The 27,296-nt window shown below is 35.2% G+C and overlaps 4 protein-coding genes across 5 annotated transcripts; 1 reads left to right on the top strand and 3 right to left on the bottom strand.

The window, feature by feature from the left end:
• Positions 838-5,939, bottom strand: LOC18611853 (BTB/POZ domain-containing protein At2g13690). Its single transcript, XM_018114125.1, has 2 exons — positions 4,722-5,939; positions 838-1,946 (listed from the first exon to the last, which is right to left on the bottom strand). Exons 1-2 carry the CDS (start codon positions 5,433-5,435, stop codon positions 1,008-1,010), a joined length of 1,653 nt encoding a protein of 550 aa, XP_017969614.1. The 5' UTR covers positions 5,436-5,939; the 3' UTR covers positions 838-1,007.
• Positions 8,300-8,995, top strand: LOC18611852. The gene is made up of 3 exons (XM_007048318.2): positions 8,300-8,507; positions 8,641-8,703; positions 8,835-8,995. Exons 1-3 carry the CDS (start codon positions 8,415-8,417, stop codon positions 8,958-8,960), a joined length of 282 nt encoding a protein of 93 aa, XP_007048380.2. The 5' UTR covers positions 8,300-8,414; the 3' UTR covers positions 8,961-8,995.
• Positions 10,767-16,557, bottom strand: LOC18611851 (eukaryotic translation initiation factor 3 subunit A). 2 transcript variants are annotated; one of them, XM_018129996.1, is made up of 14 exons: positions 16,380-16,557; positions 16,154-16,216; positions 15,557-16,038; positions 14,808-15,023; positions 14,334-14,702; positions 14,207-14,236; positions 13,550-13,777; positions 13,265-13,426; positions 12,913-13,134; positions 12,631-12,840; positions 12,349-12,555; positions 11,985-12,065; positions 11,650-11,851; positions 10,767-11,544 (listed from the first exon to the last, which is right to left on the bottom strand). In XM_018129996.1, the coding sequence occupies exons 2-14, from the start codon at positions 16,197-16,199 to the stop codon at positions 11,021-11,023; spliced, it is 2,979 nt and encodes a 992-aa protein (XP_017985485.1). In that variant the 5' UTR covers positions 16,200-16,216; positions 16,380-16,557; the 3' UTR covers positions 10,767-11,020. The 2 variants fall into 2 exon arrangements, with proteins under 2 accessions (XP_017985485.1, XP_007048374.2); XM_007048312.2 differs by having other exon boundaries at positions 16,429-16,557.
• Positions 17,507-23,829, bottom strand: LOC18611850 (WD repeat-containing protein 55). Its single transcript, XM_018114344.1, has 15 exons — positions 23,597-23,829; positions 23,459-23,494; positions 23,263-23,327; positions 23,097-23,184; positions 22,939-23,011; positions 22,751-22,857; positions 22,204-22,246; positions 22,023-22,079; positions 20,008-20,084; positions 19,811-19,859; positions 19,669-19,715; positions 19,488-19,561; positions 18,792-18,847; positions 18,358-18,478; positions 17,507-17,841 (listed from the first exon to the last, which is right to left on the bottom strand). The coding sequence occupies exons 1-15, from the start codon at positions 23,689-23,691 to the stop codon at positions 17,771-17,773; spliced, it is 1,059 nt and encodes a 352-aa protein (XP_017969833.1). The 5' UTR covers positions 23,692-23,829; the 3' UTR covers positions 17,507-17,770.

Genomic DNA, 27,296 nt, shown 5'->3' with positions numbered 1-27,296 from the left:
TGCTTCTGGAACGTTAGATTAGGCCAAGTGCAAAAGTTAGCGGTCTTGAGGGAATCAAAAGGTAAAAGAAGATCAAAATGCTGGGCTGGCGTACCATCTAACTCCCCTTCTTCTGAACATAACGACCGGAGAAAATATCTAGTTGGCGTGACACATCTCAACTATAATGGTATGGGCACACCAATTTATACTTATAAAACCTTATGAAAGTATTTTTCTTTTTTTAAGCACATACATAATCGTATTCTTTCTAAGATTTTTCCTCAAATTTCACTTACACTTAAGAGAATGGGCTTCACCAACATTTTGGGTTAAGTTATTAATAAATAATTCTTTTAAAATGAATGAAATTAGTTTAAATTAATAATCTAATTTCTGACACCTCAAAGTAATTAATTGAAAAAACGTTTGTACACAAGGTGATAATAGTTTGTCCTTTTGAAAAGAAAAAGCATCGTCCATTTTCACTTTCTTTCTTCAATCACGGAGATTTAGGATGAATGAAAAGTGGCATTTATATATAAGTTCCCTATCAGACCCTTAAAGCCAAGCCATATCAACTATCCTGCCCGCGCTGGCAAACACTGAGCTATTTTAGTTGGTAAGATCAGGCCAATACCAACTAAAATGAAAACAAAAGAACATATATCATTCTAACCTTACACCTTGGATCTTTGATCAACTATAAATTCTACTCGACATAACCTCAAGATTGCTATTCTTCGAAACCAGAAGGGTATTCTGTATTCTTTAGCCTAGTTTTGGCCTGCATGTTGCTGTATTTCCTACTTTCTGACTTGACAATGGCATTCTTCTGAGCGTATAAATACACAAGGATCGATTCAAAAGACAATAGGATGCCATTTTCCTCTTACAGGTTAAAGTGTTACAACAATTCTACATAGAATCTACATTATTCACTTACAGATGTTTGTGAATCTCTCACACTACACTACTGCAATATCACACACATGGGGGAAACAAAAAATTAAAAGAATATTACTCAATTACCTTGATTCGATGGCATATGTTTCAGAGCCCCTAAGAAAAGATCTGCGCCACCAAATCTGGAAGGCCTTGCTGAGATTAGGACATTCAGTGCCATGCTTGGAGAAACATCGAAACCACTCCATAAACAGCACATACTGCTGCTTCAGAGGAAGTGTAAGGAGGGTCTGACCCATAGCTTCCTCCAATGCCTTCATGTCAAGCCCCTTTCTGCATCTTTGCAGCCAACCAAAGTCCAACAGCATTGGGCCAAACCATGATTGTAGAAGCCCTGACCTGGCCTCTGAGCGGCAGTGCAGCTTCCTTGTACCCATTGCAATGAATATAATTGCTGAAACCCGGCTTAGCTCATACCTAACCATGGGAGACGCTCTCTCATGCATTGTAAGCAACTCCCCTTGATGGGCCCAGAGATCCACAAATTCCTCTGCTATCTGTCGATCAAGCAAGATCTCCAGCAGCCAATTGATATTATCCACCTGTCTGCAGATGCGTTCAATTAGAGGCTTTCCCATCTCCTTTTTGGCCCTTCTTTCATAGGGTACAGCATCGGAGGCCTCTTCAAACAGGTTGACTAGCACACTCACACAAGATTGGCAAACAGCATAGAAGTCCTCCTTGTTGACATCAGGTTGCTCCTTCTCATAAACTGAGCTTTTGCACAGGAGACCCTTGACCAGTGACTTGAGCTCATTTCTTGCATTGGCATCAGAGCAGGTGGTGATGGATGAAACAAGATGTCTGGCTAAATTTTGATGGGTCTCTGTTGATTCCTGAGAATATAGTCTTGCGAAGATATCTCTACTTGTTGCATCATCAAACATGAACCTTGTAAACAGGCTCCTTAATTTTTCTTCTTCTCCCTCGGTCCAAGGAACAGCTTCTAGGTACTTCAAACAAGACAAAACACCTCTGCTAAACATAATGCCAGCTGATACCTGATTGCAATTACAAATGATGCTTTAGTATTTTAATCAAAGAAAAATACCTAAAAAAGAAGGCTTGAAGTTCTCATCGCAGTGATCAAGCAAAGTACTTAAAATTAGTTTATAGCACAGTAAGAATAATGATTTTTTACAGATGGTTTCATATCTTTTACTATCTATTTTGCCTCTTCCAACTTTTAGAGGCAACTTTTTATGCCCCACAATTTTGTCTTTGGGAAAAAAAAACCACTAAAGCCAACATTTTTCAAGTTAGCATATGCAAATAATTACCATATATATTATAATCAGAATGAAATCAAAGGCAATGACTTCTAAAATGAAAATGCAGCAAGGGCATGATGGCAGAGAGTTGTCTGCTCAGGGCATTTAAATTACCTACATGAATATGCATGGATGTGCAGTCTAATAAGGGAAAAGAACCCAAAAGTCAATGATCAACATCTTCTCTTTTTTTAGACAATTCGAGTAGCCAACCTAACCATTCAGTATATCTCACGAACTGTAAGCCATCTAGATCAATATCCAATCCCATAGCTATTCTTCCTAGGACCATTCACATACCACATGGACAATGAACCCAATCTATTAGCATGGCCAACCTTGATTCCAAGCTGACTGACCTAGAATAGCTCTCAGCAAAACCAGTCTAAAGCACTGTAATTTGCATAAGACCTGAGAACAGCACAGTGAGGAGAGTTCCATAAATATACAAGAGAGAGGGATGAAAAAGGGGAAGGCCCTGCCAACCATGCTGGAGCAGCAAACTTATCCAATCACATGCTTTGGCATAACCTAATAATCTCTTCACCATAGAACTTTTCTAAAAGAATATAAGCCATTCTTTGCAAATTATCTGTCATAGGTCTATATAATATGCCAGGTTGCGTTGTTAACACCAAGTGGGTTACAGCCCCTTTTTCCCCTAGCCTGTTTTCAACTGATTTATTTAAACTTACGACTTACAGCTGTCTACAGCCCAATAATTTACCACCCAAACTAAGATCCAAAGGGTTCAGTCAATATTTCTTGAGGATTACTGTTGATAAGCCTGATAGATTTATCAACCATTTGAAAACCAAGTTAAATGCAGGTCCAGTTTATAGCTAACTGATGATGGTACTGAAAGATTAAATTGAAAACCACTAGATCCTAAAAGGATAAACCTATTTACATAAAATTTATTGAGCTGGTAGCTCTCTCACCATGCATCACGACACCAGAATGCATTGAATCCACAAATAGTCAACAAAACTTTTTGACTTTATCATGAAAGAGTAGTCATCATGCAAATCTCATTTTATATATGAATCCTAAATACTAAAGAGATCTAAATTTGTTCTTTAAAAAAATAAAATATGTAAGCATAAATAATATTATTAGGAAAAATAGCTATACAGAAAAATAGCTGCTGGAGCTAAGAACAAAGATTGGTGAAATTCAAGAGCAGCAAGTCAGTAACCAAATCAACAGGTTTCGGTGCTTGCTTTGTAGTGGGGAAAAAATGAAATTTTTAGAATGATCTGAGCAATTGTGCTTGGTAATTATGGTTTCATGGTTCAGGAAAGAAGGAAATGTAAACAAAATTAGAGAAAATTGTATCAAGGAAGAATTGACCAGATATTAAAAGGAACAGGAATTGGAGATAACAAGCACAACTTAAAATAAAAATCTTAATTCGCTTAAAAGGAAATTACAACACGGAGGTAGGAGGAAAAACTTTGTTTTCCTGTGGCCACCAAAGGTCATTTAAAAATTTTGCCCATGTCATTGAAAAAACCCTCCATGAGGAGAAGTACTCTATATTTTCTACAGTACTAAATTTTAGTGAAGAGAATTACTTCCTTGTTAGAAAATTTACACTTTTGATAATGGAAATTACGTGCAACACTTTTACAGTTCACTAGTATTCTTGAGTTTTATGTCAAAATCAGGTTTCAAGAATTACTTTCTTGATGGCTCTTGTGAAATATATGTTTCATACGGTTAACTTGCCAATTGATATTCTTCAACTTAGAAGTTTTCTTGAAATCAGTTAAGCAGAATTCAGTAAGATTTTGTTCACTACAATCCTACTCAAGAGCTTGTGCTATATCTTCTGCACTGACTGATATTTAACTCAGTTAATAGATAAGAGTATAGCATATTTGGTAGCAGAGAACAATTTGTGTCAAACAAGGAAAAGAAAACACTTGACAACAATAAGAAACTTCTTCTAAATTAGCTTCACAATCTCCGAAATTTTAAGAAAGCTCCTATAACAAGTAATCTTGATTCAAGAATTACATGCAGAGACAACAAAAGAAATCCTTGATTTGTCAAACTAGGGCAAGAAACATGGTAAAAATATGGTTCTAAATCTAACAGGACGTTTGACCAATAATAAAACGAAGAACTTCCTAATCATTGGCTTCCTATATGATTTTCTACATGATAAGAAAATCAGAGTTTCATATATTTCCATCCCGCAACTTGATCAATCTTTAAAGTTTAAATAATAAAAAAAATGATGTTAATAAGCACTCATGATTTTCCAAGGGAAGATAACTTGTGTGATAATTTTGGTCTTTTTTAGGAATACGATTTCCCCTAAGCTTCCTATTTTCTTAAAACAAAGTTATTTCTCTGAACATAGTTATCTTAAAACAATACCAACAGATACGAAACAATTCAATGGAAAAAGATAAAACTGAAAAGGACCAAAATTTTAAGTTTTAGATAAAACTCTTGAAAAAAAAAAGAAAAGAAAAGAAAAGAAAAAAGGCTAACCTCAAGTATATCAATAGCTCTATAAACCCCAATTTTGACAAGCTTCTTCGCTATGTTTTCTTCAAACATAAGCTCAATGGTTTCTCTAAAAACCCCTAAATTTTCAACCTCAGGAACCTCTATTCTACACATTTTCCTCCCCAAAGAACCCGCAATCAAACCCGCGAAAACCTCCGAATTCGAAGCCAAAACCCCAGAATTCAGCTCCAACACCAAAACCCCACCATTTTTGCCTTTCAAATTCAGCCTCACATCGTACAAACCTCCTCTATCTCCTTCGACCCGACCCGGATCCTTGCCCGAATGGGTATCCGGACTCTCTATTTTGGCCCGAAAACTCCGCGATCGCGATCTGGGTATGGAATCGACAGCGGCGGATGGGGTGGCTTGTGAAGAGTGGCGACCTTCTTCTAAGGAATCAGTATGGTCAATAGGGGAAACTCGGCCGGGTGAAAGGATCCGACGCGGGTCAATCCGACCCACGAGAGTTAACCCGGATTTGGAACTCAGGGGTGAGTTCGGGACAGAACTGGAGGTTGTGAGTTTGGAGAGTGAGTCAGTCTTTTGTGGACCCAGTTTAGTCTTGCAGTTGCTGTTATTGCTACGGTAATGCTGTGACAAATAAGGGTTGTCAGGACTCGACGGAGGTACATTGAACGTGCAACACCAGGATCGGCGGCGAGAGCCGTGTCTCCGACGAGGGGGATCGTCCATGGTAAAAAGACCGAGCGACGAATTGAGTCAAAGAAGAACGAGTTAGGAAGAACAACGAGTCAGGAACCGAGTTGAGAACGAAGAAAGCAGCAGAGAGCAAACATTTTCTTTCTTTCTCTATCCCCCCCTCTCTCTGTCTCTCTCTCTCTCTCTCTGCTTTATGATTGGGAAAAACTCAAAAACAGGTTTTGGTTCATATAAACTTTTGTTCCATTATTTATGCTGGGAATGAAAGATGGTTTATTGGGGAGGGTCGTTCGGTTATGTCAGTTTGTATAGTTAAAGGGGACGGTGAAGAAACTGAGGCAAACTTTTTTAGGGTAAGTGGAAATAGTTAAAACAAGAAAGAGATTGTGACTTGTGAAGGAAAGGAGCTATCATTGTTGGGAAGATGTTTTGGACATGCACAAGTGGGATCGTCTGAAACTCTGATGCCTTGTTGAGCTGGAAAACTGTCTTATGCCCAATGCAACAACTTTTTCTTTTTGGGCTTTTTCTTCCCTCTCAGGACTCAGCGTGTGTAATTGTGAGGGAAAGGTGTAAGCATGGAATAATTAATTTATATTCATCAAATTTTGCCTTTGGGTTTCAATTTTATTAATTAATTAATTAATTAATTTTATATTTACATGTTCATAAAACTGTCACTCACTGGTTGTTTAGAGAATTGTTGGCACAAGCATGGAATATAGGGATTTCTGGCACCAAGTCTGAAAAGCACTGATTAAGATTTATATATTAGTAGAAAGTGGGGCTTTTTTGGTGATTAGTTTTATTTTAGTTTTGCATATAACAAAGCTCTCTGTGTCTGTTAGGTTTGGAGAGGAATATAGTTTTGAGACTAAAGGCATTCAAACAAAAATTGTGCTGTGTAGGAGACAAAGAATAATTGACACAACCAACAAAAAACTCTTATTCATGACTTTAGGTCATGTCTTGGTTTTGTCTTTATATTTGACCAAAGACTTACTACAGTGAGCACTATATTTGAAGACCAAGTACATGGTACTTATTTATTTTTTTTCATTTTGTACATTATAAAAGCAAACAACGCACTCTTCAAAATTATATCCTTCCCCCCTACCATTAATAATGAATCACTTGTACTGAAAGATTTGATTTATGATGATTTTTGCACATTAATTTGATTAAGGAGTAGGTCCTATATCATTCATAAATTCTGTCTACACAAGGAAAGAATAAAGGAAATGAATTCCACTTTTCAGTTGTAAATTGAGGGGGAAAAGAAAACAACATTGTTTTGTTCCAAAAATTCAAAAGAAAAAAAAAAGTTAATGTCCTAAACAATTTGATATGCTTGTTGGCCATATATAATGCCGTCTATGCAAAAACTCTTTCTTTTATCTTAAAAAAATACAAAGATTTTCAAGATTCGCATTATGAAAATACCTACGAATATGTGCTAAACATTGGTTAAGATTTGGGATTTAAATAAAATAAATGGGAGGCTAGAGATCAACATATATAAGCCTTCATTTAAAGGTTAAGAATGTAATTTATTTGTTGCCTATTTGATTAAAAGGGACTTCTAATTAGGATTAATGTTATGGACTTCGTCATTAGGGCTTGATAGAAATTTGTTAATCTTTCGTATCTTGTTTCTTTTCACTTTTGTCTGTCACCGAATACTAATAAAAATCATTTTCTTTTTCATTTATTTACCCACCCCTTTCCATTGTTTTCACCTCACCCTACAAACCAAAGCCGGTTAGCTATGACTAGGGAAGAGACAGAAATATATGAAGCGAGACCGACAAAGTTCACATTCATGTAGTACAAACAAACAAACAAAGAATCTAACAAGTCCATAGCATGTTCTTTTTGTTTTTATTACTCTTATTTTAATTCATATTCTTTAAATTCTTCTGATTGAATCCTCAATGTATTAAAATGGTATAAATTGGATTTTTTTTTAATTTTTTTCCAATATGATATATCAGCACCTATTTTGTCTTTTGTTTTTTTTTTTTTAATTTTTTCTCCTACTCCTTCCTAGCTGGTTGAGCCCAATTACTACCTTGCTTGAAGCCTAGCCCGAGGTCGCTACATCTTGGCTCAACCGATTTAAGAATAGTGGCAGGCAAGGTCGCTACATCTTCCGTGGCTCGCATGGCCTAGTTTAAGGCCCTAACGGCCCAACCCGGGCCAATTGCTGGCCCTTGCCTATGAAAGCCGAGTTGGGTTTTGGCTCGTTCTCTTCTTGTGGCTCCAGATTGGGTCGTGGCGATTGGTTATGGTCAGAGTGAAAAAGATGAGTCCATCGAGCAACGTCGATAAAGTAAGGAACCAAAAGATTTGGTGAAACATCAATAATGTCACGGACTTGACATGTCCTCCAATTCCCCTCACCATTCTTTGTATGTCCCTCAAAGTCAAAAATAAATATCTCACAAATGTGACCAACGTGCATCAAATTCCATCCGCCTCCTCAAACACATCAACTGGACCCCATGATGACAAAATCCCCATCACGAACCACCCACGTGTTCCTCTTTTGGGTCAATCCAACCATGTTAAAATTCACCTCCAACAACTCGTGGAAATCCCCCATTGGTTCAACTGCTGCCAAACAACGATACGCAATCAACCAAAGAAACAGAAGCGCCTCAAGATTTTCTTTTCCCCATTTGGGGAAAGATCTATGGTGATGTATGACCAGCAGGTTTCTTCATTCTGCAATACCCCATGTTATCAGCCGCCACATGTCATATCAAGCCAGTTGCCACGTTGTTGGAATACTACAAGGTAAAACGTTGCCACGTGACATTACGTAGTGCACTTAACCAACATCCCAGCCCCCTATTTAAGGTTTAGCTCCATTTTACGTGGTCTCTCCCGACAAAACCTTTCGTGATCTGTCTCATCCTCAGACAACCTACCCATAAACTACACAAAAGAAAGCTTCTTTCTTTTTTGGTTTTTGAGATTTGTGTCTCTTTCTCTTTCTCTCTCTCAATAATGGAAGCGAAATCAGCGTTAAGGATTGATAGAAAATCTTCCATAGAAAGTGAGCCAAGGACTCTTAACATTAATGAAATCCAATGTGCAAGAGTAGGTTTTATCTGATTGTTTTTGGTTTACTTGGTTTTCTTTTCTCTGAAAATTAATACTGGTCTGTTCGGATGTATATATTTCCTTTTTGTTTTTCTGGGTTTCGTTCATTGGATTGAGTTTGGTGTTGCAGGAGGCTGCCATGTATGTGGTGAGGACGAGGACCATAGAAGAAGCCATGAGTATTTTCACTGAGGTAAAGATATATTATTACCAGTTGATTTAGCATGAAGCTAAATTGGATTTTATAGCATGTTAAACATTAAGTCTGCATATACAGAGATGGATACTTACTAGCAAACTGATATTAAATGGTAAGGACTGCAGGGATTAGCGCCGGTAGTAAGCGTGGCAAGAGATAATATAGGAACGATGATGAACCCCAAAGACATGCAGTATTTAGAGGAGCTGCATTTACAAGAAATACGGGATGTCGTTTCTGCACCTTTCTAGTTCGTTGTTTCTACTTTGTTTTTTTGTTTATGTATATATATATATATAATTAAAAAAATAATATATTTTATAAGATTTCAACATTTCACATTGTCAAAGTACAAAAACTGCGAGTGCTTTATATATGAAAATTCATTATAAGTTTATTAAAAAAAAAAAACTCACGCGCATACAAGATTAGGTCAGATCTTGAAAAAAATACAAATTCTCTCTTGTGGGCGAGTATAAGTGAACTTTTTATACCTTAGCTTAATTTTTTTTCTTCTCAGTAGCTGAAATAGTTTTAATGATTGAGTTTTTTAAAATTTATCTGACTTAGTCTTATTTAGAATATTTTTTAAATATATTGCTTGATATTTCTTAAACGTTATCTGATTCAGATATTTGTTAAACCCTTCGCGTAAGCTTACTTAATTTTTTTTCTTCTCAACTTGTAGCAGTTGAAATAGTCTTCAAAGGTGTAGGCTTACTTAATTTTTCTTCTTCTCAACCTATAGTAATTGAAATAATCCTAATGATTGAGTTTTTTTAAGGTTTATCTGACTTAGTCTTATTTAAAATATTTCCTGAGTCTATTGCTTGATATTTCTTAAACACTATCTAACTAAGATATTTGTTAAATTGGCGTAAGATATTTTCACTGATTAACCCTTTTGACTCGTAAAATGTTTTATATTTGGAATTAATAGTATAAGTTATGAAAACGTTTTTCAAAAAATATTTTAGTGCAAAACAAACAGATCCAAAATTAATGTGACATTTCCTTTTCATAAATAATCCAATAACAACTCAAATCTCAAAGAAATTTATTTGCATTCAACTTGTCTTACATTTAGCTTAAGTTTTCATTTATAAATTTATAAACTCCAAACTCCCCAAAAGACAACTACCTTGCCCTGCTTTTATGATCGAAACCTCAAAAAATGAAATATTAATTCTAAAATCAATCCTAAATAAGGGAACATTTAAACTAAAATATTTAAATTATTAAAATTAAATTTAAAATATTATAACATTAACATAATAATTAATTTCATCATTTTTTAAATTTAAAACTTTGTAAGTTCAGATTTATACACAGGAAGATAAGTAAAAGAAAAAACATAATTTTAAAATATCAAGAATGCAAGGTAAATAATAATAATAATAATAATAATAGTAAAAGACAGAAAAAGTAGTTTAAATTCATAAATAAATATACCAAACTTCATTTTTTCTAAAACAAACATTTAGTTTTTAGTTACAGAGTTTTCATTGCATTGTTATAGGTTAATATTAGAACAATATTCAGTAATCACTACAATAAACATGGAAGTACATGGGACCAACAATATATTTAGAACGTAGCCATAAACGAGGAAATAATCCTTCCTGCCAATTTCTCCTTTTGTTCCTATCAAGCAAAGCCTTAATCTTCATACACTATAAAATAAAATAAAATGGTCCATAAAGATGTTGGAGAGGGAAGAGCCCAACTACTTATCTTGGCAAGTCTCCACCTTCTGCTTTTTTCCTTTCTCATGTCTAACTGAGGACAGAAAACCTGAACTCATTAAACCTTTGGAAAGATGAGCCAAGTCAAAATCCCTGGTTCACAAGGACTGTTTACAGTATAAAATGGTCCATAACTTTGTCCATAACGCTTCAATAGCAGAGTCAAGGATCTTCTTCAATCATTTTAATCACTTAGTCGGCAACTTAATTTAAGAAGAGGGCACGGAAAAACAAGGCAAAGGGCACGAATAGCCTCTGCAGCAAAATTCTACTAGGCGCAACACTCGAACGTAAAACAGTTACCATGCAACATTGCAACTTCAAAACTCCAGGGGAGAAGAAACAATCCCACTCCTGTAAATTCTCGAAGTCCATACAACAAATGTTCCTTGGGCTTGCCATACAAAAAGAGAAGTTAAAAAGAAAAATAAACAATTAAACACTACCAGGTCTTCAAATCCTCAATTAATATAAATTCTTCCTCAAGTTGCCACAGATACTTAAGCATGTATCGCCAAAAAGGAATGAATGGTTTGGCACAAAACTCATAAGAAGCAGCAGACAGATCAACCACGTGGTGGGTTCCTGGCCCTTGATGGTCGCCAGGGTTCCGTCTTGCTGCTATTACCACCCCATTTATCAGGCTCCTGAGGAGCCCTGCTACCACCCATACGATCGGAATCATGAGGGAGGGGCCTGCTAGCACCACTGCCTACACGTTCAGGATCCTGAGGTGGTGCCCTGCTGCCACTACCCCAGCGATCAGATTGTGAAGGTGGGGCCTGACTGCCACTACCCCAGTGATCAGATTCTGAAGGTGGGGCTTGTCCAGAGCCTACGGCTCTCTCTCGCTTGAACCTAGGCACATATTTCCCAGTGGTGGGTGCAGCAGCAGCTCCAGGTTCAGATGGGTGGGACCCAGCAGGAAGCTCAGAAGGCCTGGAGAGCCCCTCAGTTGATCTTCCTAAAAGAGCTTCCCTTCTCAGCCTTTCCTTTTCTTCCAATTCTCGTTCTCTCTGCCTCTGCTTTTCAGCAATCTCATCCAATTTTGCCTTGCGTTCAGCTTCTTCTTTCCTTCGTCTTTCTGCCTCTGCAAAGGTTCAAAATGGCAATAAATAAAGCAAAGTATTAAAAAAATTTCTCTATAAGGTAAAGGCAATACAAAAACATGATCAATACACACACAGGCACACACCTTCAAGTTTACGAGCTTCTTCCTCTTCGTGTAGCTTTCTCAGTCTCTCCTCTTCAGACCTCACATAGAATATTTTCTTTCTCTTAAACTCCCTTTCCTTCTTCCGTGCCTGAATTATTTGACTGATTCTCTCCTCCCTCTCTTCTCTCCGTCGGTCAAACTCGACCTGCCGACAACTCATCACTCTTTCCTGGAATATTATCTATGGTAAAACAACAAAACCAAATTAGTTTGTCAGATGGCATGCCATCTCTGCAAGAGAATGTTACAGGTAGCAGTAAATCTCTGGCAAGTACAGTTCCCAGCGCAAAGATGAACACTAAATTGCCACTAACCTTATTGTCCATCATACGTGCTAGCCTGTTCTTCTCTCTCAGATCCCCATCATGATGCTGTCTGCTCAGCTCAACTTCCAACTGCAAGACAGGATTGAGAATTACAGTCACTATTATAAAATACAAAATCAAGAAAACAACAAACTAAGATCCATAAAGACATCAAAATCATTTCATACACAGCAGAATCCTGACAATGTAAAACAAGGGAAGAGCAGCAGTCTACATAGAGACAAACATGTAATGGTCACTGTCATGTTGAAATAAGGTGACATGAAAGGAAAGTTTTGAAACAAGTATATATATATACACACACGTATTCACAAAAAGGATGCAATAACAAGAGGACAATTCAATAATTCACCTGTTGCTCACGTTCATGAAGCACTCTCTCTTCCACTAGTTGTTGTTGAAAAGCAGCTTCAATCAAGGGAGCTGCCTCCTCTCTCTTTGCCCTTTCCAAATAGTCCATTGTTTTAGCAAGTTTGTGCAGTTTCTTCTCCATCTCCTGTCTCTCCTTGAGCTGCTCAGTCATGGCCCGCTCCATCAAGACTTGCTTTGTCAATTTCTCCTACACCCACATGCAATGTCAAAAATGACCCTTCTAGATGAAAGCAAAATCTAAATGAAACAAATGTGCACTCACCCCTTCTAAAATCGATTTCTTCTTCCCACCCTTTCTTATACGCTTCTCAGTTTCCTCCAGTAGTGCCTGTGCTTCTTCAAGCTCCCGCTCCTCTATTTCCTGACGAATCCTTTCCGCTCTCCGTTGCTCAAACTCAGCAGCAAGCCTCTTCTGTTCTGCTTCCTCAGTTATCTTCTGCATTTTCAACCTCCTTGACTCCTCCTCTCGTTCCTAGAGATCAAAATGAGGAGAAAACATTAAAACTATTAGAATTTTGAAAAATGATAAATCCATACTTCCTACCATTTCCAACAGTTGCCGTTCTTGTTCTTCCTTTCTTTTCTCAATGATTGATTTTCGAGCAAGAAGCCTTTTGTGTTCCTTATCTACAACCTCGCCCAAGCCTGGCAAGATTTCAGCTAGTTTTGATGCTTTCTCCACAGGGGGGTGTATCATGGCTCTTGCTTTATTCAAAGATTCAGCAAAATTAGTCAAGTGAACCCTCAGCCCATCAGATTCAAGACCCTGAAAAAGTCAAAATGATGAACAGAATGATTGCATTCTCTGTTGTGCTCATATCCATGAAAAAATCTGCTTCTAGTACATAAAAATATCACAGAGACAAAATTATAATATGCCCAAGATATTATCTTACCATATTACCAAACACCACAATGCCCTTCATATGATCAAATTTCATAGCAATAAAATTATGTTTAACAGCATCAACAGAAATCTTTTCCACCATTGAAAAATCAAAAAAGGGAATGATCTGAGACAAGCTCTCCATTTTCATTGTCTGAAAAACCTGAGACACCTGGAGTAGCCAAGGGGAAATTTTTAAAAACAAAGAAAAACATAAATGACAAAAGAGTGTATAGCATATGACAAGAGCAATGAAAATAATAAAATAAGACAAAACAAACAAACACGACTGCACCTGCTGAAGCAACCTCAAAGTAGCAAGTTTTTCAAGGGCAGGAATGTATTGGGAGAGTTGAACTTCTGGTACAGATGAAGCAGAAGACAGCTTTCCACCAAGTTTTGAGATTTTTGTCAACAAAGGTTGTATCTTCGATGCAGCATCCAGAGGCAGAAATTCATGCTCTAAAAGATGATAAAGATCTTTCACTTCCTGAGTTGCACAACTAAGTACACCTTTTGAGACCTAATAAAAATTAGATTGTGTTAACCTTCACACATCTAGAAAAGTACAATTTGAGATAGCATAAAGCCAACACTACTTTTACATTCTCATAGAATGGGAAATAAAAAATAGCATTGAAGCATGCTTATGGCACATATTTGAATGCTTCTAAAGTGTTAAACAATATAATAATCAAGACAGCCTGACTTCATGAACAGAACCAAAGGTTAAGTGTCTCGTGGCAATAAAGTGGAAAAAAAGAATCTTCATTTAAGGCTTTAATAACTTGAAAATAGAGCTAGATCTATATACCAGTCAACAATTTAAAAAACATCATAAAAACAAATAACCAACAAGCTTCAAATATTGCCATACTTTGCAGAAAGAACATTTTGAAAAAGAATTCACCCAAAAAAGCACAAAACAAACAACTCATGACTATTAACTTACCAGTTCCGAGAGAAGCAATGACCTTGAAACCTGGAAGAAGTACACAGGTCAGATGAAATGTAATATCAAGATAAAGTAACATTAAAGCTAACATAGAAATAAAAGTCATATTTAACGCAACACCTACCACTTCTCTGTTATCAACTTTAGGATCAAGATTAAATCCTATAAGATTCGCCATCCTTATTCTATGCTCTTTCTCATTTTCATGCTTCAGGTGTGATGCTCCACGTGTTTGATTGTAAGGAGCCACTGATAGAGCAGCCAAAACAACTGACGATGCTATCAATTGCAAATCCTTCTGGCTTAAGTTTTTATTGAAGTTTTTTTGAAGTGTAAAAAGCTTAAACCATGCAAAAGCATGATAGAGATGGCTAGCTGAAATCCAAAAGATTTCAGTCAGCTTGGCATAATAAACAACCATCAATGAAGATTTGGGGGTTTTCTTAACCATGCACATCAATCCATGAATGTCTTCAACAGATCGAAAAGCTTCCTGTAAGCAGTAACTAGAAGCACATAAGAAATCCATTAAAAGACAAAAACAGAATGCGATTCCACTATACATAAACAAAAATTGAAGATAAAGCAATCCAGAGACCTGCCAGAGTTTGAGTTCAGTAGCTATCTTAAGTTGCTCAAATCTTGTATCAAGATACAAATGCAAGCTCTCTGGCGCAGATAGGTCAGGCCTGTCCCTCTGATCTCTATACTTGTTAAGATTTGCTAAATGATTTCTTATAATCTCACACAACCTCCGGAACTCCGTTGTTCGTTTATACTGTTTGCAAAACTGGAATGCTCGGTGTGCTGTCATCTACAAGACATGTAAAGCTTATTAAATTTCTACCACTTCAATCCATAACAGTAAACAATAGTTAAGCTTAAACCACATCATGTCATTATTATCAGATAAACTAGACAAATTCCTCAAGGCCCTGAACCATAAGTTAGATTGCAGTTTTCCATAGGTAAATGATGAAACAAGATATAATTCTCGATGTATGCCCGCAGAGATTATGTCTACAGGCCAAGATCAGAATGCCCCATCAATTCTTTGTTTGTTTCACCCTCTATCAAGGAAGTATTGGCAATTCATCCAGAAACAGATAAAATCCTACATCATCCACTATAAAAAAAAAAATGATGCTTGATGCATTAGTTCAAAGTATTGAATCAATCACACAGTTCAGCTCATCCAACAATGATATTCTAGGTAAATCCAAGCAAACCCCAGTGAACCCTTTACACAGTTACACATATAGAGATAAAAAAAATCAGCATGATGTCAGAACTCAGCGATATATACATAAGTAATTGTATCAAAAGTCCAATAATTGTTTGCAATACCGCATATAGAGCCTCCAACTTTGAGTTATTCCGCAAAATTTCAAGCACAGTTCTATACGTCTCCCACAAAAACTTGAACCAAGGTGTAACAAGTTCTCGATCCGACCTATCCTTTCCTTTCTCTCCACTAACATAACTTAACATCAAATCCTCAGGTCTGTTATCTGCCTCGAGGTCATCTACATCAAGAGCTTCTTCCAAGGCTTCTGCCTGAGTACGAGCCTGCTCAGCCTTCTCAGAGGAAAGATGCATGAAGTGTTTGATAACTTCCTCTAATGAACTAACGTTAACTTGCTGACATACAATTCGGTATTGAATCAAACCATCCTTTGCAAAGCGACCTTTTCGCATATCAACACAAAGTTCTACATATTTAAACATAATTCTTTCGAGTGTTTTTTGCCAAGCTCGATACCGTTTCGAGGTAATTAAATCATGAAGAGCTTGCAACGCATCTTGCTTCTGCCCAACATTTATCAACTCTGCATCAATAAAAAATAAACAAAATTAATTAATTTCACAATTTCCCAAGAAAGAAACTAAAATTGCAAACAATGTAAGAAAAAAAGTTAATAAATTAAGAATTCGGTCGATTACCGTCAGCTCGTTTTAATGCATTCTCAGCTCTGGCAAAATTTGCCATGTTTTTGGATCAAATTCCTGAAAAGAAACAAAAAGACATTCTCGTAATTTTAGTAAAAATATAAGTATGAAGCCTCCAGGATGATCTTAACAAAAATTACAATAAATTTGAAATAAAACTCTCACTTGCTTGAGTTTATAACCAAAATTAAAAGAAAAAAAAAAGGAATAGAATGTTAACTTTAAGGTGAAGATGCGGATATAAATGTGTTCATTAAGAACAAAAATACCAGAAAGATGATCAGGGTGGGGAGTGTTTGAGTTGCCGAGGAGAAAGGGGGAAGGGATTGAGAGCGGCGTGTACAAAGGGAAGAGCTAAACGAAAGCGAAGAGGGAGGAGGGTTTTTTTCGGGTTTTTGGGGAATCACGGAATCGACTTTTGGCCCTTTAATCCAACGGTCTGCATTTGCTTTCCGCAGATTGTTTAGACAACTTGAAATTTTAAGAGATTAAAAAAATTGGCTAATAAAATATCAGTACTATTATTTAACTTATTTTAGACACAAACAATATTATTTTATGTTGATTGTTTAAATAAAAATAATGTTATTACAAGTTATTTTAGCAAAAAAAACCGTGAACAACTATCTTTTTTTATTCAATTTTCGTAACTAATTTTATTTTTATTTTTTGTTAATTTTGAAAACCGATGACCTTGTTAAGTTTAATGGTTGTCTTTTTTCTTTTTAAAGATTTTTCATTTAAAATTTAATTTCTAAGCTTATCAATTTTCTAAAATTAATTTAGTCCAATAGAAAAAAGGTTTTAGTAATTGATAAAACATATTATTAATAGTAAAAATAAAATCACATAATCATTTTTTTTTATAAAAAAAGTTTAGATTCGACTTTTGAGCAAATAAACGTGAAGTTAGCATTGCTAAATGCTGAAATGCAATATAATTAAAACTTAATTAGAAAATATAAAAAATATCAACTTAGACTTAGCTCCAATAGTAAGAAGCAAATGTAATTAAGATAAAAATGTTAAATTCGAGTGATAATGTCTTCTTCGTTAAAAAATTAATTAAAAACAATATATATATATATATATATAGGTATAGGTATAATTTTCACAAGATTTTTACACCATTTGCCTTGGCATTATTATAGAAAATATATTTAAACGTATTATATATTAAAGTGATAAATAAATATCTATGGAGAGTATATTAACGTAAAATATAATATTAAATTTATAATTTGAAAGTGAAAATTGTAAAATGTATAGGAAGATTGGAGGATAAAAAAAATGTGATGAGGTGGGCAAAAAGAAAAAATTTCACACTCTACCATCTCTTTTAGAATATTTTCAAATTAACCCATGGCTGCTTACCGTGTTAACTTCTTCCGTTCACTGAAGCAATACAGAATGATGTTTCATTCAATAAAATTTACTCTTCCAATCTTCTCAAAGAAGATTAAATAAATTTGCCTCTACAATACAACACCAAATGAGTAAAAGGGTCTCTCGACATCAAAACAAGATTAATTGCACAAGTCAAGATATGCACACTTCTTTGTCCAAAATTGCAAGTTACCTATACTTGAGAGACCTATGGCAACAATCCACCTAAAGATCTGCGAAAAAGTTATTTGAACTTGCTAAAGCAGCTCCTTTATTTGCATTTTTCACCTTGGTCCCTGGCAAAATTAAAACAATGAAATAATAAAAACCAAATTACATACTTGGCAATTTTCCTTCATAACATGACTGAGCGAAACTCGTCAAAGAGCTGGAGATCTAACGAGAGGAAAGTTGGAAAGACCATTGAATTCTACATGGCATTTTGAAATCATAAGTTACAGTTCAGACCGAAGCCATAGCCCATAAAATCATTCATTGCAGAGAGAAGCCAACTTTAGGAATTCTGGGTACAAGAAAAGCCGTGCACTATGGCTGGCTGACGAAGGCCATGAACCCACCTTTAATTGACTGGAATAAAGAATTTCAACATTCTAAGGTGATACTTTAAGGTCTATTTTCACATATCATTCATCTTTAGCAAAACCATTCCTATGGAAGTTTTCGAATAAAATGGCTTCATTACGAGGTTCACAGTGATACAACATTACGTCTCACTAGTTTAGTAATACTGTTCAGAGACATGTGATTTAGGCAGAAGTCTTAAATTAAGGCCAGAAAGAGAACTAGCATACCTTTCTTAGATTGAGATGGATCATCATCCACGTCCATCCCATCACTATCACTGTCTGACGTGCCAACTTGACCCTTAACTGTATTTTCAGAACTTTGCAATATATCATCCAGATCCCACAACTGCAATAAAAAAAATTAATTAGACCTTCATCAAAAGCAGCATTCATCAATGAAGCTAATTATCCCATATTCCAAGCATCTACCAAATGACTTTGTTACAACTGCTAATCATCAGGTTGTCCATTGTTACCAAATAACCTACACAAATAATTTTTGATTTTACCAGATAACAAGTCCTCATACACATGCAATCATTTGTACAGTTGTGATTACAACAAATAAATTTCTTATATATCATACAACACACAATTGAAATATCATAAAGAGAGAGAGAAGAGAGAGAGAATGCAATCAAAGGGGGAGAAAAATGCACCTTCAACATCTGATCATGTGATATACTACCAAGAAACCTTCTATCATGAGAAAAAGCTACAACAAGAAACAAAAATTTGTTAAACAAGGATTTTTTTAGCAATCACAAAACAAGAAGTCCAGCTTGGCAAAGCACATAAAGAAATAACTTTTTTTGAGAGCAATAACACGAAATTAAAAGAACAGATCTGAGTTAGGAACTAAAATGGTAGTCAGCTGTTCGTAAGAGCACCACAAATAACCAATGGACCATTCACATTAAATAGCATACACAATATGCCAATATTAAAAGTCCTACAAGCATAACCAGCATAGGCTCTGTTTTCTTGTCACTTCTGTAACTGGCTTCCAAACGTTTGCCTTTTTCTTAGTTTTTTATGATAAAGCAGATGCAAACAAAACAAATTCACATATAATTAAAAGCAAGTAAATAGTTTAAAAAAGCATTCATCTTAACATAAAGGTTGCACATAAAAGTAAAATGATGCTTTTCTTTGTCAAATTTTAAAATATTAAATTTGCTTTTGCATCAAAACATTACTTTTGCTTTTGAAAGCAAAAGTAGGTGATGAAAGCGGCAAACTAAAAGGAGCCTTCGTGGAAATTAGCTACGCCAAAAAAATCCTATTAATTCTCCCTCAAAGTGGACATTGTTGACAATAAACTTTGATCTCAAAATAGGAAAGAAATACAATACCAAGGCCCTCAACTGGATAATCTGAATGCTCTGCAATTGGTTGTATGATTCTGTTGGGCAATATGCCTACTAGGCTGGAGAAAAATTCAAGGAATTGTAAATAAAAGTTAGAGTAGGCAGGCAATGGTAAGATGAAAATCAACAACCAAATAAATGTCCCCTTTTGTGCTCATAGTCTCACCTGATGAGTCCATTCTCAGATCCTGCAATGAGTCTATCTTCATCAAGCTAACACAAGAATTTACAAATATTTAACAAAAAATGTTTGTTGATTGTTTGATAACCTAGTTTCTGAAACTATAACAATTAGGAAACCAGCTTACTTTCAGCAAAGCCTCAACAGAATTTGGAGACAGATCAACAAAGCGATCGCTAGACAACCAAATGAAACAGTCAGGGCACAACACCAGGTGAAACATCAATAATTGAGAGAGAAAAAGAGAGATAGTCCCAGTCGTGGAGGATTTACAACTTCCAAACTTCAGAAAAATGAACTATGATGATTTTCAAAGCACAATACCTGCAGTCCTTAAAAAACCCCCACGAATATAACAGCAAAGTTCCACTTTGCGATCCACAAATAACTTTCCGACCATTCTGACAAACATAACATAAGGCATATTAGGATACAGTAAGGCCAAGAAAGCAAAGCTAGGTTATGAAAACTATCTTCTAACTCCCATTAAAACCATAGATGTCACAAAGATTTCATTTATTTTGCTCTTTAACAGCAAATACCATGACGCATACTTCTGATGACTTAAAGGACAAATAATTTTTCTAAGAAAGGAAACAGCTTCTCTCCTGTCTTCAGAGAAGGACTTGAACGACCAAAAGAATCACAGAAATGGATACATCACAACTGTAATCTACATTTTATTTTGTATCCACCTTACTGAATCGTAATCCTCTCAAAAAAAAAAAAAAAGAGCAGGTGCGAAAAAGGATCATGTCATCTTTGCAACTTAATTGTCATAAAATCTATGCCAATGGTCAGCATAAATTAGGATGCCATGCAAAGTACAATTTATCCTTCAATGTTAATCAGAGTAGGAAAATGTACGCAAAGCCAATACCTTAACATTCGAAACTATGGCACCATAATATGCTCTAGATATATTCCCAATGAAAAGTATATGCCAAACCCCTCCAAAAGCCACTCTACTTTCACTAATAAACAATTCAGCCACCCTAGTTATATTTCTTTTATTTAAGCCATTGCCCTTTTATATACGAGTCAATTAAGCCACACAAACAAAAACATTAACTCTCAATTAAGTTTCATGGTGCAGATAAAATAAATCGATCGATAGATGACATGATTAAAAAAAGATGCATATAAATTAAAATTATATATGGTTTCAAATAGTACATAACAATCTTAATGTAAACTTCATTAAAATGGCTTAACAGGTATATCTAACCTAAGCAACATTAAGAAAAAAAACTAATTAAATTTTTTTTTAAAAAAAGCAAAAAGAAAAATGATAGAAAAGAAAGAAACAGAGAGGAGACATGAGAGAAAAGAGGGAAGGGGGAGAACGACCTATGAGATAAAAGGAGGAAGGGGGAGATAGGAGGGCCGGCGCTGGATCTGATGACCAATACCTAAAATGGGCGAAAATTGGCAAGATCTAACCCAAATCCCACTGCATCTCATTGGGAACATTCTTGAAGATTAACAAATAGCTTCTTACCTTCCAGGAATCCTCTGGATTCTATATAGTTTCGATGATCCAAAAATTTATATTTTTGCCATGCTTAATATGTTGTTTCTGGTGATGCGTAGTTTTGGTTTGCTTAGGTGGGTGGCTTGACGTTCCACTTTCTCAAAGGCATCACACTTCCTCATCAGCAAGAGAGAAAAGTAGATCATTTCAAGACCTCAATATTGCAAGATCCTGCCAGATCTCATGGGTCCAGAACCAGCCACTCTCCACCTGCTCCTCCCTCTTCTCCCTTGCAGCCCTCCACCTCTTCCTCCCTTTCTCCATTTTCCAGCCTTTTTCTTATGAAACTATTTTTTTTAATTCAATCCAATCCTTTAGTCTATATTAGATTAGAGTAGAGTAGACTTAGTTATTAGGCCATTTCATTCCATTTAACTATGATTAAATGAAAAAAATTAGGTTTATATATGATTAAACAATATTACTTAAAAAACAGACTATCAAAGAAAAACAAGAATAAAATTTTTTTAAAAATCTATTTCAAACATTGTAACTCTTATGCCTCTGAAAAATCATGTCCCATTTGACACATCACCTGCCAAATGGTTTTTTTCCCTGCCCATGTTTCTAGTTAAATGGCATTTTTTATCCACGACATCATATTTGACAGAGCTTAATAGATTCTGTTATCCAAGCAGCTTTATTGACCCAATTATGAAAGAGTGATGGCTTAATTTAAACAAATAGAAGTAAAATGGTTAAAATGCAAATTTAGTAAAGGCATAGTGGCTTTTAGAGAGGTTTGCCCAAAAGTACATCAGAGGAAACCATAGAATCCAATTATTCAGCAATTAGATGTATATACCTTCATTACGGTAACAGAAGTAAGCTCATCTTCAGAAAACTCAGAGTGTGTTTGGACCTATAGTTAACAAAGAAATCAATCAATTTTAGATGGTGAAAATCTATAAGAAGCACAGTCTACTAAAAAGGTTCTACAATCAGATGCATCAATCATTTTAGAAAGGTTACAAGGAAGAGCTTACTTTATATGTGCGAAGATTGCAAACGGATAGAGTCCCATCTCCACTTACGAATGAAAAATAAAAATTTATTAGAGCCTCACATAAAAATTCATTAGGAAGAACATTCAGGGAAAAAGAGAGATATAGAGAGAGAGACAGAGAGAAAGGAAGGGCTAGGAACAACCAAAACAAGGCAAATGAAAAAAATTCTATCGAGTGCATGTGAACATGCATGGGCACACAACCAGGTTTATTGCAAAAGAAGCTATGAATGCAATGAAAGAAGGAATCAGAATAGACAAAATATAATATTACCATCTTGTTTTCCCTTTCTTTGTGGACAAAAATCTTCCCAATATCAAAAGAAACTCATTTCTTTTAAGCATCTTTTTAAGCTACACATAAATTTGAAAATTTGGCATTTTTTAGCATATTTACTCTTGCATGTAAACAAAGAAAAAAGAAGTTTCCTATAATCAGCAATTGAGCTAAATCAGATATAAGTTTTGGAAGATATCACTGAAGTACTGAAATGGTGAATATTCAAAATAATTACAAAGCAAGATACCTTGTTGTTAGCAATTTCATGGAATCAGATACAAAATTCATATCTGAAATATAGTCTTCATGAGCATTAAAAGAACCAGAACAGGAACGTTGCCTGGTATCCCATACCTGCAAAAAAGAAGCAGATAAGCACAGATTAAACATGCCATTTGAACCACATAAAATTCACAAAATCAAGTAAAAAGAAACCTTAATACAGCCTTCATCATCTCCAGAGGCGACAGTTGACTCTGTAAGGTTGATCAAACTATTGATGGCATTCCTACACAACCAAATAAACTCGTATTTCAACAACTAATTACAGGAATTAAGAAAAAAAAAAACCCAGAAAAGCAGTGAGAACCCACTCATGAGCATTTTCAAGACGAGCAATTACTGATCCAGTTTCAACATCTGTGGCCAAAATAGAGCAATCTTTTGAACCTGTCGCCACGGCTGAACTCGAAGACACAATCAACTATCATTAGATACAATCCGTGGAGAGAAATGTTGATGAAAAAGAAAATGCTTTACCTTGTCCACCATTAATAAACCGAACTGTTCTACACGACTCAGTATGTGCATGAACATCCAACGATCTTAACAACAAAAAAACCAAAGAAACTTTTTTAGAAAATTCACCGCCAGTCAATTTCATTCATATATTAAATTATTTACGGTAAGAGATGGAAATTATTTAAAAAGAAAAGATAAAACTTAAAATTTGGACCTTTGTAGCGAGGAATCATCGGTATTATATTTGTATCTGTAAAATACGAAGTCTTAATCAATAGATAATTTAATTTGAATTATTACATAAAGCGGTGGAAAAATTGAAAAGAAACAAAAGAAAAAGGGGGGGACTTACAGGTGAAGGTCGCCGGTGATGAGAGAAACAGCGACGAGTTCTTTTGAAGGATGAAAATCGAGACCAAAGGGGATTTCCCCTAAACTAGCCTCCATTAGTGACAGATATTTTTCTGCTTTCAAGCAGGAGCGTGGCTAAAAGTATCAAAACCCTTCTATGGCTGCGCCAGGGTTTAAGGGACACTGCTTTTGGTTTTGAGGCCTGTAGTTTCAGCTGAATTCAAGTTATCGGACTCAACAGGCAACATAAAAGAGTCACGTGTTCTTCAAAAAAAAAATGTCACGTGCTGTCCCTGTGACAAGTTACAAAATTGGTAAAACTGCATCGTATTGGTCATGAAAGAAACTAAAATTTACAAGTTTATTATAAAAAAATAGTTTGGTTCTGAAAAAAACCAAAGAGTTTTGATTGATTACCGTTAACTCTTTTTAACACACCCTCTTCTCCCAAGATTTGTCATATTTTTTAATCAAATTTTTGGAAAAACATAAAAGGATATTCTTTGTAATTAGAAGTGAGCAAATAGTCGATTCAGACTATTATAATTGAGAATCAAATAGAGTGAAATTTTTTGAAAAACCAATCAAACTAATCAGAAATTAAAATTGTTCAATCGATTTGATTATGAATCAAAATAATTGAAATTCTGTCACTTTTATTTTTTACAAATTCAATATTGAAATTTATAAATTTCATTTATAATTAAACATACTTAAATCATAACATTCAACATTATAAAATATATATTTTATATAAATATAATATATATAATATTAAGTTTGGTATCATAATTTTCCTACTCAAAAATCAACTAAATAAACTGATAACACCAAACTTTTTGAACTAAACAATCAAATAAATCAAATTGTTTTACTCGAATTTCATCTAATCGATTGAGTCATTCGGTCTGGTCCACTTTAACTCACCCTTACTTGTAACATTAAGAAAAATAGAAACTTAGAAATACAAATTTGAAATGGAGAGACTACAATTGTTGTTTGGTTTTGATAATTGTTTGGCTGTTGATTCTATTGATAGGAAGATGGTTTAGCACTATTATGGAAAATTGAAATTTCGTTAGATGTGAAATCATTCTTGATAAATCTTGTTGATGCGGAGGTAAGTTCGAAAGGAGAAACGTGGAGACTGACAGGGTTTTATGGGAATCCGAATAATACAGATAGATTTATCAACTAAGAGTTGATTCGCACACTAAAAGTTCAGTCACAGTTAGCATGGCTCTTTTTTGGGGACTTAAATGAAATACTGTTTACAAGTGAGAAAAAAGGGAGACCAAAGAGAAGTAATGCTAGAATGGAAGCATTTAGAAATATCTGTGATGATTGCGGGTGGAGAGATTTGGGTTATAAGGGACCCAATTTACATGATGGAATAATTAATAGGAAGAAGGTCATGTTAGATGTCGTCTGGATCGAGCCTTTGCAACTGATGGGTGGTGCAATAAATTTCCTTGAGTTGTGGTCTTTAATAAAGTTGTAGGGGCATCAGATCATTTGGCTCTACGAATTGATTTATTTCACTAAAAACAGTTAATTGGAGAAGGTGGTTTCATTTTGAGGTGGTATGGTAAGACGATGATACTTGTGCTAGGAAGCTTTATGAGGAATGGAGGAGGCTAGCTCAAAAATCAATGGAATTCTTAGATAAATTAAAGTTCGTCAAAATAATTTTTAATTTTTTAAAACCTAATCCTTTGAAAAATATGCAGGGTCAAATTAATAGAAAGAAGCAAGAATTATAGATGGCTCATGGTGTGGTATCATCAAATAATGGCGTTAACCAAGTTAAATACATTCAGAGATAACTTAATGATTTGATTAGGGAAGAAGAGACGATGTGGAAACAAATGGCAAGGATGGATGAGGTTAAAGAGGGAGATAAGAATACAAAAGTTTTTCCATGAGAGAGCTTTTGAAAGATTGAAGAAAAACACCATCTAGGCGGTAAAGAAGAATAATGGTGAGTGAGTGGAATCACATGTAGAAATTTCCATGGAGATTGATGAGTATTTTTCCCAACTATTTACAAGTTCCAATTCGTCAATGATTGGAGAAGTCTTGGTAGTGGTGAATCCGAATGTTAATGATAAGATGAATGTAAATCTATTAACAGAAATACCTGTTGAAGAGGTGAGAGAGGCATGATTCCAAATGAGCCCACTGAAAGCTCTTGGTCCAAATGGGCTATTTGCATTATTTTATCAGAAACACTGGAAGATGTTTAGGGCAAGCATCCACAGAGTTGTGATAGACTTTCTGGAAGGGAGACTAGAAACCCAAGATATTAATCATACACACGTTGCTCTTATCTTGAAAGTTACTTGACCTGAACAGATAAGTCAGTATCGTCCAATAAGTTTGTGTAATGTTATTTATAAAATAGCATCAAAAGTTCTGACTAATACGTTAAAACCTATCCTACCTAGAATTATTTCAAAAAATCAAAGTGCCTTTGTCTCAGGCAGGTTAATCTCTTATAATGTGATAATAGCACATGAAATAATTCATTATCTTCATAAAAAAAAGGCACGGATTGGTGGGAAATTTTGCTTTAAAACTTGACATGAATAAGGCATATGATAGAGTAGAATGGGATGTGTTGTATTTCGACTGCAACATATTCTGCTTTGATAAATGGTAATCCGGGGGATACAATCATACCAGCGAGAAGACTACTTTAGGGGGATTCACTGTCTCCATTCTTGTTTGTTATAGTTTCAGAAGCTTTATCTAAGATGTGGACAGTTGTGAAGGTTAGAAAGAGCATTTCGAGGATGGAAATAAAAAAGGGGTGGCCCAAATATCACCCATTTATTATTATTTTTTTTTAGATGATAATGTGCTATTTGGGAAAGCTAAGAGTCAGAAGGAGATATGCTCGAAAGAAATCTTTGAGAAATATGAGCTTGCATCGGGACAGAAGATCAATTTTGAGAAGTTAGCAATCTTATTTAGTCGAAACACTGATGCTGATGTAGAGATTAGTTTGTCAAATTTTGGATATTAGTAAGGAGAATTGAGAAGGCAATTATCTGGGGATGCTATTAATCGACGGTGGGATGCCTTTAATCTTCAGTTATGTCAAGGAAAAGGTTTTGAAGAAAATTCCAACTGGAAGAATAAGCTATTGTTTATAACTGGGAGAGAAATCCTTTTGAAAGCAGTTGTTCAGACGATACCAACGTATGTAATGGGTTGTTTTTAAATTGTCAGATTCTTTTGGTAGAGAGATTGATTTTGCAGTTGCTAGATTCTAGTGGGGAGGTAATGGTAAAGATTCCAAAATTCATTGGAAAAACTGGAATTTCTTGTGTGCATCAAATCACTATGAAGACACAGGATTTAGAAATACCAAATGTTATAATGTGGCAATGTTAGCAAAACAGGGTCGGAGGTTGCAAACAAAGGAGCCCACATTAGCTTATAAAGTGCTTAAAAATGTTATTTTCCTAAATTGAATTTCGTCGAAGCTTCAATTGGATCAAACTTGAGCTATTTGTGGCGGAGTCTTCGAGAGAGCCAAGCTATTATAAAAAAAAAAAAAAAGGGCTCTTTTTGGCATGTCGGAAATGGGAAAGATATTTTGGTAAAGACAAATTGTTGGGTTCCTTATGAAACCTCAAGACCAATTTTTTCTTGTCATGATATAGTGAATGCCAAGACAAAAGTAAGTGAATTTA

This window comes from Theobroma cacao, chromosome 1 (assembly GCF_000208745.1).
Source record: "Theobroma cacao cultivar B97-61/B2 chromosome 1, Criollo_cocoa_genome_V2, whole genome shotgun sequence".
In the NCBI taxonomy this organism is placed as follows: Eukaryota; Viridiplantae; Streptophyta; class Magnoliopsida; order Malvales; family Malvaceae; genus Theobroma; species Theobroma cacao.
The sequence above is the reverse complement of the archived record's forward strand: the minus strand, read 5'-3'. Positions and strand labels throughout refer to the sequence as shown.

What these genes read in the sequence shown, in the direction of transcription:
- LOC18611853 (XM_018114125.1), bottom strand. Translation starts at nt 5,435, where the DNA reads ATGGACGATCCCCCTCGTCGGAGACACGGCTCTCGCCGCCGATCCTGG. An exon ending in GAGCTATTGATATACTTGAG is followed by an intron (nt 1,947 to 4,721) that starts GTTAGCCTTTTT and finishes AATTGCAATCAG; the next exon opens with GTATCAGCTGGCATTATGTT.
- LOC18611850 (XM_018114344.1), bottom strand. Translation starts at nt 23,691, where the DNA reads ATGGAGGCTAGTTTAGGGGAAATCCCCTTTGGTCTCGATTTTCATCCT. An exon ending in CGTCTTGAAAATGCTCATGA is followed by an intron (nt 23,012 to 23,096) that starts GTGGGTTCTCAC and finishes TTGGTTGTGTAG; the next exon opens with GAATGCCATCAATAGTTTGA. An exon ending in CTGTTGAGGCTTTGCTGAAA is followed by an intron (nt 19,716 to 19,810) that starts GTAAGCTGGTTT and finishes TTCTTGTGTTAG; the next exon opens with CTTGATGAAGATAGACTCAT.
- LOC18611852 (XM_007048318.2), top strand. Translation starts at nt 8,415, where the DNA reads ATGGAAGCGAAATCAGCGTTAAGGATTGATAGAAAATCTTCCATAGAA. An exon ending in ATGAAATCCAATGTGCAAGA is followed by an intron (nt 8,508 to 8,640) that starts GTAGGTTTTATC and finishes TTGGTGTTGCAG; the next exon opens with GAGGCTGCCATGTATGTGGT. An exon ending in CCATGAGTATTTTCACTGAG is followed by an intron (nt 8,704 to 8,834) that starts GTAAAGATATAT and finishes TAAGGACTGCAG; the next exon opens with GGATTAGCGCCGGTAGTAAG.
- LOC18611851 (XM_018129996.1), bottom strand. Translation starts at nt 16,199, where the DNA reads ATGGCAAATTTTGCCAGAGCTGAGAATGCATTAAAACGAGCTGACG. An exon ending in TGCATTAAAACGAGCTGACG is followed by an intron (nt 16,039 to 16,153) that starts GTAATCGACCGA and finishes TTATTGATGCAG; the next exon opens with AGTTGATAAATGTTGGGCAG. An exon ending in CTGAACTCAAACTCTGGCAG is followed by an intron (nt 14,703 to 14,807) that starts GTCTCTGGATTG and finishes TACTGCTTACAG; the next exon opens with GAAGCTTTTCGATCTGTTGA.